Source organism: Piliocolobus tephrosceles, chromosome 6 (assembly GCF_002776525.5).
Source record: "Piliocolobus tephrosceles isolate RC106 chromosome 6, ASM277652v3, whole genome shotgun sequence".
NCBI lineage: Eukaryota > Metazoa > Chordata > Mammalia > Primates > Cercopithecidae > Piliocolobus > Piliocolobus tephrosceles.
This window is the reverse complement of record NC_045439.1, coordinates 163,100,476-163,114,113: the sequence shown is the minus strand read 5'-3', so window position 1 is coordinate 163,114,113 and position 13,638 is coordinate 163,100,476. Positions and strand designations below refer to the sequence as shown.

The following is a 13,638-nucleotide window of genomic DNA, read 5'->3' as shown; positions in this document are numbered from 1 at the left end:
GTGCAGTGGCCGGATCTCAGCTCACTGCAAGCTCCGCCTCCCGGGTTTATGCCATTCTCCTGCCTCAGCCTCCCGAGTAGCTGGGACTACAGGCGCCCGCCTCGTCGCCCGGCTAGTTTTTTGTATTCTTTAGTAGAGACGGGGTTTCACCGTGTTAGCCAGGGTGGTCTCGATCTCCTGACCTTGTGATCCGCCCGTCTCGGCCTCCCAAAGTGCTAGGATTACAGGCTTGAGCCACCGCGCCCGGCCGTTTCTTCATGTTTCAAGCACCCCTGGGATTTAGTAAGGAAAATATAAACACTGTAGCAAAGAAGAGAGATGAAATGAGCAGACACCCCAAAAAAATAGAGCAGAGCAAATGCAAGCAGGTCCCCAGCCTCACTGGAGCTGGGGAAGGAACAATGATGGTGGCAAGGGCCAGCGGGCCCCAGGATGTGGGCAGAGGACCCCGCTTCGCTGTGAAGAGCGAAACCGTCTTCCCCGCTGAGCCGCGGTGTCCCCGAGCCCCGTGGTGGGGGCAGGCTGCCGGCACTCGGCAGTAAGTGTCCTCGCTGGTAGGAAGGAAGCGGGGACAGTCACAGGACAGTATCTCCCCCCTCTGCCAAATGCCTGGAGCCGGGATGGGGAGGGCCCAGGCCCTGCTGCTCGCACCCGGGCTGCGCCTGGAGGCTTTCTAAGGCACTGGCCGGATCTGAGCGGTGGAAACAGTTTCCCACTCATTCCTTTCTAACCCTCTGCTCTTCAGAGCGAGATCTTCTCACTGCAGTCCTCTGGGCGCCTGCCTTCTCCTTGCGGGGCGGTGCCTTGAACCTGGCAGGAGCGCAAGCGTCTGCACCTGGGAAACGTCAGACACCCAAATCAGGGCTTTGGATTTTGGAGGACCCAAGCCTCGGCACAGGCTGCCTGTCTCTCCCGCCCCTGAAAAGAGCGGGTGTGGGCCGGGGGCGGCCTTTTTACGGCAGTCAGCATCCCTGAGCGGGGGAGACAAGTCAGCTCTGAACTGTGGGCAGTGATGTGATGAAGGGATGTGAGACGCCTCTTTGGGAAACGGGGCGCACGTGGACCAAGGGTGACTGTGTAAACATTATGTCCTTGAAAACATGTTTGTTTGTTTTTTTTTGAGATGGAGTCTCACTCTGTTGCCCAGGCTGGAGTGCAGCGGCGCGATCTCGACTCACTGCAACCTCCGCCTCCTGGGTTCAAGTGATTCTCCTGCCTCAGCCTCCCGAATAGCTGGGATTACAGGTGTACGCCATCACGCCTGACTAATTTTTGTATTTTTGGTAGAGACGGGGTTTCACCATGTTGGCCAGGCTGGTCTCCAACTCCCGACCTCAGGTGATCCGCCTGCCTCTACCTCCCACAGTGCTGGGATTACAGGCGTGAGCCACCGCACCTGGCCATCTTTAGTGTTTTAGGGGTTATTTTTTAGCAATGCTCTGATGACAATTGAAAAAACAATACAATTCAGATCCTCCCTAGGGTGCAGATGTTTGAAGGTAGTGAGTTCTCGCCTGTTACTAAGACAAGATTAAAGGCGGGGGTGGGGGGCGGCCTTGCCTCCCTTAGGGAGAAAAATGTCAGGGCTGGGAGCCTCGCTGACACAGTGTGGGCCAGGGCCGCCAATGCCTGGGGAACATGGGACAGGCTCATTCCATCATTGCACACTCCACGTTCCCGAGGCTGTTGGCCGGTGCTGCCTCCACTGTGCCCCTCCACCCTGCCTCTGTCTTTAGCGCCTCCTAATAGCTGTGAAACTGTGAGTGGACACACAGTGTGTGTGATTCTGGATTTCGTGTGGCTGCATTGGTCCACACAGGTACCCGGGTGCCAAGAATGCAGTGACTAGGCCTCTCCTCTATGGGTCAGGGCGGGGTGCACGCCCTGGCAGGAGGGTGCCACAGCTGTTACGGGGCTGCCCCTCACTTCCCGAAGCCCTGTGGGTGGTTAAGAACTCACCTCCATTCTGCTCCACGTGGAACTCCCATGTTCTTTCTAGCAAGGACTGAAGTTGACTTTTTTTCTTTTTTTGAGATAGAGTCTCCTCTATCTCCAAGGATAGAGTGCAGGGCATGATCTCGGCTCACTGCAACCTTCACCTCCTGGGTTCAAACAATTCTCCTGCCTCAGCCTCCCAAGTAGCTGGGATTAGAGGCGCCTGCCACCACGCCCGGCCAATTTTTTGTATTTTTTTAGTAGAGATGGGGTTTCACCATGTTGGCCAGGCTGGTCTCGAACTCCTGACCTCAGATGATCCGCCCACCTTTGCCTCCCAAAGTGTTGGGATTACAGGCGTGAGCCGCTGGTAGCGCCTAGTTGAAGCTGACTTTTGTGCAATAATTAGTTATACTCAAAAGGATGTTTCTTTAAAGGATTAGAATAAGTGTTCTGATGCTTCTGAAAGTAAAATATAGTCTTTTACTTTTAGGACTGAGAGAAATGTTGTCATTTTAGAAGATAGGACCAGAAAGTTTGACAAGTAAGAGTAATTTCTGGCTGGGCGCAGCGGCTCATGCCTGGAATCCTAGCACTTTGGGAAGCCGAGGTGGGCGGATCACAAGGTCAGGAGTTTGAGACCAGCCTGACCAATGTGGTGAAGCCCCCGTCTCTACTAAAAATACAAAAAAAGTTAGTTGGACGTGGTGGCGTTTGCCTGTAATCCCAGTTATTCAGGAGGCTGAGGCAGGAGAATCGCTTCAGCCCGGGAGGCGGAGGTCGTGGTGAACCGAGATGGTGCCACTGCACTCCAGCCTGGGAGACAGAGCAAGACAGTGTCTCAAAAAAAAAAAAAAAAAAAAAAAAAAAAAAACTTTCTTGGGTCTCTATGAACTAAAAGATGTGCTGTGAGCTTCTCTTGACTTTGAAATTTTTAATCCCTGTTTTTAGGCATAACAATAAGTTTTTGTCACTCCCTGATAAAGAGGGAGGTGTTTGTGCATAGAGGGCACGGGGCAGAGAGTCTCCTTTCCCACCCTCCTCTGGAGAGGACAGCTGTGGAAGCAAGGGAAGCGGGCCAAGGGTAGGCAGGCGACCTGGCTGCGTGGGGCCGTGCACCTGCGGTTCTGATGGATCGACCTGGAAGGGGCCTCCTGGGGTTGCTTTTTGAGATCCCAGGATAGCGCTGTGGTGACATCCTTGCTGCCCAGTTTGTCTGTGTGCCCTTCGTGGTGTTAAAGGCTCTTGACACACGTTTTTATTCTCCAGGATCTTCCTCTGGGAGTGCGGGGAGGCACTGTTGCTTCCATTAAGACGCAGACATGAGCCCGCTGTTCCAGGGTGGTGGTGCAGGGTGCACGGTGGCCTTGAGTCAGCCCCCACACCGCCAGAGCACCCTGCTCTCCTGTGTGCCTGGGCACCACCTCAGGGATGGCTCCAGGGAATGGGCACCTGGGGGCGTTTGCAAAGCTGATGCTCTTTTAGAGGGAAAGAAGGATTTGATGATGTGAATTGGATTTTTTTTAATTCAACTGTTTGCAACTGAACTTGAACCTTGCTGTTAGAGATTTCTGCCTCCATTTCAGAAACTCTGTGTCATTTTTATTACAACCTAAACCAGTAAATTATTATTTTTTTTTTTTTTTGGAGACAGTCTGTCCCCCAGGCTGGAGTACAGTGGTGTGATCTTGGCTCACTGAAACCTCTAGTGATTCTTGCGCTTCAGCCTCCCGAGCAGCTGGGATTACAGGTGTACACCACCACGCCTGGCCAATTTTTGTATTTTTAGTCGAGACAGGGTTTCACCATGTTGGCCAGACTGGTCTCAAACTCCTGACTTCAAATGATCTGCCCGCCTCAGCCTCCCAAAGTGCTGGAATTAAGGCGTAAGCCACTGCGGCTGGCCATAAACCACTGTTTTTTTTTTTTTTTTTTGAGACAGGGTTTTGCTTTGTCACCCATGCTGGATTGCAGTGGCACAATCATAGCTCACTGAAACCTCCGCCTCCCAGGCTGGTCGTGAACTCCTGAGCTCTCAAGCCTCGGCCTCCCAAAGTGCTGGGAATGTAGGCGTGAACCACTGTGCCCAGCCCTAAACCAGTAATTTTGTATTAGATTATTTAGACATAGACAAGTGACATTGATGTTGACCACCACCCACTCAAAGTATCCACCCAGAAAAAAGGCTGGATACTCAAAACAGATGATGTCTGAGTTTGAGTCATGTGCTTGCAGCAGACAGCCTTTGTACTCACAAGCACTCACGCGTGCCATGTGCGCTTGCTTCTGCTGCAGTATGAGGCACAGTGTATTATCTGTGTGATTATGGAATACACAGGAATCCACTCAAAAAACAGATGAGTGGTTTTTTTTTATGAATAGTGAAGTAGGGCTAGTATCTTGCAGGAATAAAATTAACTTAGATGAGGGACCCATTTATGCAATGTTATCTTTTTGGTTCTTGGTCATGTCACCACTTACAGCATGCCTGCTTCTCAGCAAGACACCCTTTTGAGCACATTGCTAGTATTCTTTCTCTCTCAAGTAAGGTTGTCCCCAATTCACAGATGAAGGCCCATAGTGTCGTGAAAGTTAGAGAACCCAAGTCGCACGACTGGTGAGTCCAGAGCTGGCTCTGTGTGGTGTGACCCACCTCCTCTGCTTGTCGAACGAGGCTGGAGTCTCTGTATCAGGCATGGGCCGCAGAGTCTGTCTTGAACCGAGCTGTGTGACTGGACGTCCAGAGTGCTTCCTCTTCTGAGCTTAAGTCTTGTACAGCACCGTGTTTGTGACGGTGCCCTTCCCCAGAAGTGGTGCCTCCTCCCACTCCCCTGAGGAGTTAAGTCACATCCGCTGTTTGTTACCCGAGCTGTGTTGTCTGTCGGATGTGTCATCTTTGGGGTGAGTTGAGTCTACTGGGAAACCGGACACTGAGACCATGTGTTCATTGAGTGATGCCTCCTCTACCAGCCGTCATCCTGAGCCAGTCAGGGCGGGTCTGAGAATGCTTGTAACATGAGAATGCTTGTAACGTGAGGTCATTAGCTTTCACTAATGACTTTCGTGTTCTTCTTTTCAAACAATTGAATCTGTTATCAACCAAAAATATTACACAGAATCCCAGCACATAAAGCCCAGGATGCTGCTCTGAGGAGAGGATGGAAGGAGGGTGTCTGGGCTGAAGATCTGTAGATGGTTTCTTTAAGGTTGCAAGGGGCTGCAGGGCTTGGGCCTGGGACAGACATTGGGTGGGGTTTCTGTCCTTCCGTGTTATCTAATCTGGTCACTGTAGTATTTTATAATCAGTTTTGGCTCTTTGTTTTGGGGGTCTCATGACCCTCTACACATCTGATGATTCACTAGAAGGACTCACAGAACTCAGTCTCACAGCTGCAGTTTATTCCAGCAGAGGGGTACAAAGCAGGATCAGTAACGGAAGCAGACAGATAGGTGGAGGCTGGAGAAAGCAGGAGTGGCTGTATTAATATAAGATAAAGTCAACTTCAGAGCAAGGAATATTGCCAGGGAGATTACATCATAATAAGAGTCAAACCACCACCAAGAAAGCATAGCAGTGCTAAATGTTGATGCATCAAACAACAAGGCTTATATATTTGAAGGGAAGACTAATAGAAGTAAAAGGAGAAGTGAACAATTCCACAGTTACAGTTGGGGATTTCAACACTCCTTTTAGTAACTGACAGAACAAGTAGACACAAAATCAACAACAGTAAAAAAGAACTGAACACCACCATCGACCAACAGGATCTAACTGATATGTGTAGGATACTCTACCCCACAACAGCAGAATATATCCATTTTTCAGATTCCCATGAAACATTCACCAAGACAGACCATACCCTGGGCCATAAAACTCACCTCAACAAAATTTAAAGAACTGAAATCCTATGGAGAGTGTTCTCCAACCACAATGAATTCAAACCAGAAACCAATAACAAAAAGATAACAAAAAACTCTATATGCTTGGAAATTAGCACACTTTTAAATAATCCTTGAATCAAAGAGGAAGTCTCAAGGGAAGTTAAAAAATACATTGAGTCCGGGCGCGGTGGCTCACACCTGTAATCCCAGCACTTTGGGAGGCGGGCGGATCACAAGGTCAGGAGATCGAGACCACGGTGAAACCCCGTCTCTACTAAAAACACAAAAAATTAGCCGGGCACGGTGGCGGGTGCCTGTAGTCCCAGCTACTCAGGAGGCTGAGGCAGGAGAATGGCGTGAACCCGGGAGGCGGAGCTTGCAGTGAGCCGAGATCGCGCCACTGCACTCCAGCCTGGTGGACACAGCGAGACTCCGTCTCAAAAAAAAAAAAAAAAAAAACATTGAATTGAGTAAAATGCAGACATATCAAGATTAGTGGTATACAGCTGAAGACGTGCTGAGAAGGAGGTTTACAGCACTGAATACTCACAGTAGGGGTCTCCTGCTATGTGCACCTGTGTCCTCAGACAAGCTGAGGGGTGTCCTGCAGGAACCACCTTGATACGTTTGGGCTCTATGTCCCCACCCAGGTATCATCCCAAATGGTAATCCCCATAACCCCCACGTGTCAAGGGAGGGAGCTGGTGGAGGTGACTGGGTCGTGGCAGTGGTTCCCTCATGATGTGGCAGTGAGGGAGTTCTCACAAGATCTGATGGGTTCATGAGGGGCTCTTCCCCCTTCGCTGTCTCTTCTCATTCCTGCCACCTTGTGAAGAAGGTGCCTGCTTCCCCTTCAGCTTCCGCCATGATTGAAGTTTTCTGAGGCCTCCCCAGCCATGTGGAACTATGAGTTAATTAAACCTCTTTCCTTTATAAATTACCCAGTCTCAGGTATTTCTTCATAGCAGGGTGAAAATGGACTCATACAGCACATTGGTACTGGTAGAGCGGAGTACGGCTATACAGATACCCGAAAATGTGGAAGTGACTTTGGAACTGGATAACAGGCAGAGTTTGGAACAGTTTGGAGGGCTCCAAAGGCAGGAAGATGTGGGAAAGTTTGGAACTTTCTAGAGACTTGTTGAATGTTTGTTTGTTTTTTGAGATGGAGTCTCACCCTGCTGCCAGGGCTGGAGTGCAGTGGTGCAATCTTGGCTCACTGTGACCTCTGCCTCCCGAGTTCAAATAATTCTCCTGCCTCAGCCTCCCGAGTAGTGGGATTACAGGCACCCACCACCATAGCCAGCTAATTTTTTTGTATTTTTAGTAGAGACAGGGTTTCACTATGTTGGCCAGGCTGGTCTCAAACTCCTGACCTCATGATCCGCCCACCTCAGCCTCCCAAAGTGCTGGGATTACAGGGGTGAGCCACCGCGCCCGGTCTGTTGAATGGTTTTGACCAAAATGCTAATGGTGCTATGGACAATAAAATCCAGGCCAAGGTGGTCTCGGAGTTGAGGAACTTGTTGGGAACTGGGGCGAAGGTCACTTTTACTGTACTTTAGCAAAGAGACTCGCCGCATTTTGCCCCGCCCTGGAGATCTGTGGTACATTGAACTTGAGAAAGATCTGAAATTGGAGTTTATGTTTAAAAGGGAAGCACAGTATAAAAGTTTGGAAAATTTGCAGCCTGATGATGTGATAGAAAAGAAAAACCCATTTTCTGGGGAGGAATTCAAGCTGGCTGCAGAAATTTTGAATGTCAGTCACCAAGACAATGGGGAAAATGTTTTCAGGACATGTACGAGGCAGCCCCTTCTATCACAAACCCAGAGGCCTAGGAGGGAAAAACGGTTTCCTGGGTTGGGCCCAGGGCTCGCCCTGCCCGCACCACCCTTCCCCACTTTGCACAGTTTCAGGACTTGGCGCCCTGCATCTCAGTCGCTAAAAGGGGACAACGTACGGCTCAGGCTGTTGCCTCAGAGGGTGCAAGCCCCAAGCCTTGGTGGCTTCCATGTGGTGCTGGACCACCTAGATTTCAAAGGGTATGTGGAAATGCCTGAATATCCAGGCAGAAGTTTGCTGTGGGGGTGGAGCCATCATGGAGAACCTCTGCTAGGGCAGTGAAGAAGGGAAATAGGGAGCTGGAGCCCCACACGCAGAGTCCCCACTGGAATACTGCCTAGTGGAGCTGTCAAAAGAGGGCCATCCTCCAGTCAGCTTGCACTGTGTACCTGGAAAAGCCACAGACACTCAATGCCAGCCTGTGAAAACAGCCAGGGGGAGGGGGGGACTGTACCCTGCAAAGCCACAGGGTGGAGCTGCCCAAGACCGTGGGAGCCCACCTCTTGCATCAGTGTGACCTGGATGTGAGACACAGAATCAAAGGAGGTTATTTCAAAGCTTTAAGATTTAATGACTGCCCCACTGGACTTTGGACTTGCATGGGGCCTATAGCCCCTTGGTTTTGACCAATTTCTCCAATGCCTATACCCCTATTGTATCTAGGAAGTAACTAACTTTTTTTTATTATACAGGCTCATAGGTGGGAGGGACTTGACTTGTCTCAGATGAGACTTTGGACTTGGATTTTTGAGTTAATGCTGGAATGAGTTAAGACTTTGGGAGACTGTGGGGAAGGCATGATTGTATTTTGAAATGTGAGGGCCCATGAGATTTGGGAGGGGCCAGAGGCAGAATAATAAGGTTTGGCTGTGTCCCCACCCAAATCTCATCTCCAGTTGTCATCCCCACTACCCTCACACGGCAAGGGCGGGACCTGGTGGGAGCTGATTGGCTCATGGGGGCAGTTTTCCGCCTGCTGTTCTTGTGATCGTGAGTGTGTTCTCACCAGATCTGATGGTTTTATAAGGGGCTTCACCTTTTGTTCTCTCTTCTATCTCCTGCCTTCTTGTGAAGAAGGTGCTTGCTTCCCCTTTACCTTCTACATAACTAAGTTTCCTGAGGCCTCTCCAGCCATATGGAACTGTGAGTCAGTTAGACCTGCTTTTTTTAAAAACAAATTATGCAGTCTTGGGTATTTCTCTATAGCATTGTGAAAATGGACTAATACACACCCTAACTACCTTCCTCCCCCTCCTACCCCACAGGGGTCTCTCCCAGCTCCAGGGGTGCCCTATGCGTCCTGAGAAGGCAGCTCCCCCGGCCCCTTCAGGGTCCGACTTTGGGCGTCCTGCTGGGAGACTGGGAGGCAGGGGGACTCCAAATTGGCAATTCAACAAATGTTGCAACACATGGTTTTGTTTTCTTTTTCTGTTTTAGCAGGTTCTTTTTGGTGGCAGGCTGAGTGGGTTTTATCATTGTACCAGTTAAGGGCAGTAGATTTTACAAGTCAGCAGACTCGGACCCCTTCACCTGAGCCTGTGTGTGTTGCGTGATCTTCTCCTGCAATTCTTCATCTGCACATGTGTGCAGAGGCCATGCTGAGAGCTCTGTGCCCTGTTTTCCAGGCTTTGAACTTGGCCTACTCCAGCATTTACGGCAGCTACCGGAACTTCGTGGGACCTCCACACTTTCAAGTCATCTGCCGGCTCCTCGGCTACCAGGGTATCGCCGTGGTGATGGAGGAGCTGCTGAAGGTCGTCAAGAGCCTGGTGAGTGTTCCCTGGACACGCTTCCTTCTCACAGCCTGAATTCCCTGGGGCACCCAAGCCAGAGGGTCTTCTCTGCCTGGACTGTGATTCTCCAACAGCTGGATTCATTCAATGACTTGAATGAATGAATTGAATGAATCATTGAATTACTATTCAATTCAAACACTTCTGACCATATATAGTTTGGTACCTCCCGCATCTTTTCAAACTTAAAAGAATGGGTCCAGGTTATTTTAACTGATACATCGAGTTTTTATTTGTATGTATAGAGATGGGGTCTTGCTATGTTGCCCAGGCTGGCCTTGAACTGGGCTCCAGAGATCTGCCCATCTTGGCCTCCCAAAGTGCTGGAATTACAGGTGTGAGCCACCTTGGTCAGCCTGGATTTAGTTTTCTATACATAACTTACTTTTTATACTTTTTCATCCTTTTTATTATTTTAACAATCTTCTGTGACTGAGACCACGTAAGAGTTTGGTCACTTGGCGCAGCCATTACCCCGTGACCCAAACAGGTCCTTCCAGGACCCGCTGGGGACTCTGCCAACACATGTAGCAGCTTGGAGGGTGTCAGGATTGCGTACCTCACCACAGCTGAGCCTGGAGCCGCACCCAGGAGCACAGATGGCGTCCTGGGGGACCCTGGAGCTGGCAGTGCTCACCATGCTGGGCTGCATCCCTGTAGGAGGCCCCTGGCAACAAAGCTCTGCTCTCGCTGCGGCACCGCGGGACCACTTTCCTCTTGAAAGGGGAGTCCGGTTTCGGAACATGAATCCAGCCATGGGAAGCCACCTGGGGACGGCTGCTCTCTCTCCACGGGTGGGCTTCTTTCCCCTGCCAGGTGGTCCTGCAGCCTCCTCGTTACCAAGCTCTTTGCTAACAGACTTGTTTCAGGGCGTGTGCTGGCCACAGGCCTTAGCAGAGTGGAGTGGGGTGACTGACGCAGCCTGTCTCGTCCCCCCGCAGCTGCAAGGCACAATCCTGCAGTACGTGAAGACACTGATGGAGGTGATGCCCAAAATCTGCCGCCTGCCGCGGCACGAGTACGGCTCCCCGGGTGAGTGTGGGCACCTCTGGGCGTGTGCAGCTCACAGCGCTGTCTGTGGAGAGGTCAGAAAGGGATTCAAGTCAGAAATTCTTGGGAAGGATTAGATTTGCCATGTGGGAGGAGGCAGTAGACAGACAAATGCACCTTACAACCAGGAAGAGGTGTGTTGGGTCACTGTCTGCAGGCGAGGAAGCTGCAGGGCCTGGGAGGTCAGCCTGCGAGACTTGAGACGACAGAGCCCTGAACACCACGCTCTTCCGTGCCCCTACGAAAGAACCGCCGGCCCCATGAGGCGAGAGAGCCGACTGCCGGGTCCTGCTGCCCTGCTGGGCCTGTAGGGGCTTGAGGCTCAGAGACAGGCCCACCAAGGTGTGCAAGGCCTGCCCCTGCCCCCATCCATCTGCAGGTCCAGCTGCGGGGCCCTCAGGCAGGTGTGCTCTTAGGGACGGGCCACATGACTTGCTGGGAGCTGGTTTGGGGCTATGCAGTTAAATAGCTTTAGTGATCTCAAAAAGCATTGTCTTATGATAAAACAGGGACCTTTGTCACGTAACAAAACTGCTTTTAGTCTCTTACCTGGCAGAGTTTTCTTGAAAGCTGGAGGGCTGAACACTAGCCTTGTGTCGTAAAGTGACTGGAGCCTGCACGTGGGTGACCGACAAGGCACTGTCCTGGTGGGCAGTCAGCCAGCGTGGCTGAGCTCTTGAACACATGCCCAGGACTTTTTGCTTTTTGGCACCTCCCCAGGGCTGTTGCTGGTGTTTGAGGAGACCATAAGGTCCCCTTCAGCCACCATGGGGAAGTAGCCGTCGGCACGGCCCCGGCTCAGGAGAATCTGATTTCAGTTTATTGTCAGAAAGTAGATGAGGAATGCTGGGATGATGAAACCAATGCTTATGTCGTGACTAGAGATGGAAATTTCAGATGTTGAGGAGGGAGCCGTTTCCCAGGGTGGCACAGGGAAACCTTGTCAGGGATGACACAGGTGCAGGAGTGTCCCTGCCCCCACCAAGTGGGGCTGAGTCCCCACAGCGGTGCCAAGAGCTGGGAGGAGTGGGGGCAGGGGCTGCGGCTGTAAGGCAGGAGGGGCCGTGTCAGGCTGCTGGTCCTTGGGGAAGGGGCAGTCGGGCAAGACATGCTGGGACAAGGGTTCACGGTCTGCTGAGCCTCCTGCTTGGCTCTTCCCAGGGTAGTTTCGGCCCCTCCTGATGCCACATTCATCGTGCAGTCAGCTGCCGGTTTCTGTCTGGGCTGGAGTCAAAGCTATAGATTGGCTGGGGGAACGTTGGCCTTCTGTCCTATATTTGCACCTTGCGTCTTTTTGTGCCTTATTCCGTGGTCTGGGATGCCGCTGAGATGCCTGCCTTGCTCCAGAGCTGGCATGGTGTTCGGCCTCCCGTTGGGTGTGCTGTTAGTTAGCTGCAGGCTTCCTAGATGCCCTTTCTCAGATGAGGTACAGCCCCTTCCATGCCTGTGAAGAGAGATTGCATTTTGTCATATACCTTGTGCGCCCCCACTGGGGATGATGGTGCAGCCTTTATTCTTGTCATGTGGTGACATTCCTATCATCATAGCCTTCCCTAAAGATACCGGGTTGAGTGGAAAAGAGGCCTCACAGCCGAGGCCCAGGGCCACGTGGTGTGTGGAGAACGTGCCCAGGTGGTGAACAAACTACCACTGCAGGGCAGATGCTGGGGATGGGACGTTGTGGCCATCCTCATAGCCAGGCTTGGTGGCGGTGTCAGAATGGCAGGTACCCCCGGCTGCTAGGGCCCGGCCGCTCCAGTCCCCCAACCCCACCTCACTCCTGCGCCGTAGGCATCCTGGAGTTCTTCCACCACCAGCTGAAGGACATCGTGGAGTACGCAGAGCTGAAGACGGTGTGCTTCCAGAACCTGCGGGAGGTGGGGAACGCCGTCCTCTTCTGCCTGCTTATCGAGCAGAGCCTGGTGAGTGCCCGGCCCGGCCTACCCCACCGCCCACGGGGAGGTCTTGCTTTTGTGGGTTCTTTAGTGGGGGTGTGGCAGCAGCAGTGCGGTAAACATTTTTTTTCGTGACTATTGAGACTTTAGTTTGAATTTGTTCCCTTCAATTGAAAAACAAAAATGTACTGTAGTTCATTGTCTCAAGAATGTTTTTCTGTGTTAACATCATGAAACTTTTATTATGCAATGTTTTGAACACCTAAATGAACGTATTTGGTGAGCCTGTAAGGTATAAAGAGCACTGCTGCCCAGGAGGGTCTCTGCGTGCCTGGGCTGCTGAGCAGTTGAAGTGTGGCTCAGTGTGACTGAGGAACTGAGTGCTAAATGTTATCGAATTATAACTTATTTAAATCTAAATGGCTACACGTGCCCCATGGTGGAGAGCACGAGAGGCCACCACGAGAGGCCACCCCCTCTTAGGACGTGGCACAGTGGACGCTCATGTTTCCGACTGGCCGCCTTTTTGTGTGCCATCTGGCTGTCCCTCTGTCCTGTGCATCACAGCAGCTCAGTTTATAACCTCCTGGACTGGGAAAGTCAGTGGGAAATGGAATCTCACGTGGCCCTCTCCTGCCTTCCCTCGTGACTGACGACGTGGGCAGCTCCGTTCGTTGCGTCTTCTTGTTTCTTTTCCTGTTAAATGCCCCATTGGGTTCTTTTGCCTACTTTTCTACAGCTCGTTCCGTGCAGATCCTTTATGTGCTGCACATATTGTAAATCTCCCATTTGTGGCTTACCTTTTCCTCTGATAGTGGTGATTTTTGATAAAATGCTCTTAATTTGGATGTAGCCCTTTTTTTTTAAATGATTAGCACTTTCTGTATCCTTTCTTTTTTTTTTTTTTTTTAAAGATGTTTTCCCTGTCTTGGGGTCATGAAGACGTTCCTTTACATTCTCATCTACAGATTTTAAGCTTTGCCTTCTGCATGGAAGTTTGCAATCCTTCTGGAGTTGGTCTTTGTGTATAATGTGCGAGGCAGAGGAAGCTTCTTTCTCTCTCTGTGGAGACCCGGCTGTCCCTCCTCTAGTGGCTGAAGGGCTCCTCCTCCCATTGCTGACTAGTGGTGTCCCCTGCCGTCTGCCAGCTTTTCATGGGGACACTGGCCTGTCTCCTGGCTTTCTGCTGCATCCCGCCGGTGCAGGCGTCTGTCTCCCGCCGGTGCAGGCGTCTGTCT

The 13,638-nt window shown here is 51.3% G+C and overlaps 1 protein-coding gene across 5 annotated transcripts in view; it reads left to right on the top strand.

Moving 5' to 3' along the window:
- The window catches only part of CYFIP1 (cytoplasmic FMR1 interacting protein 1), a 115,454-nt gene that overhangs the window by 92,419 nt on the left and 9,397 nt on the right, over positions 1-13,638 (top strand). For all 5 annotated transcript variants that reach the window (XM_023197900.1, XM_023197898.1, XM_023197899.1 and 2 more), the window contains 3 exons: positions 9,288-9,431; positions 10,397-10,487; positions 12,297-12,427. In XM_023197900.1, coding sequence (XP_023053668.1) covers positions 9,288-9,431; positions 10,397-10,487; positions 12,297-12,427 — 366 coding nt within the window. The remainder of the gene's footprint in view (positions 1-9,287; positions 9,432-10,396; positions 10,488-12,296; positions 12,428-13,638) is intronic.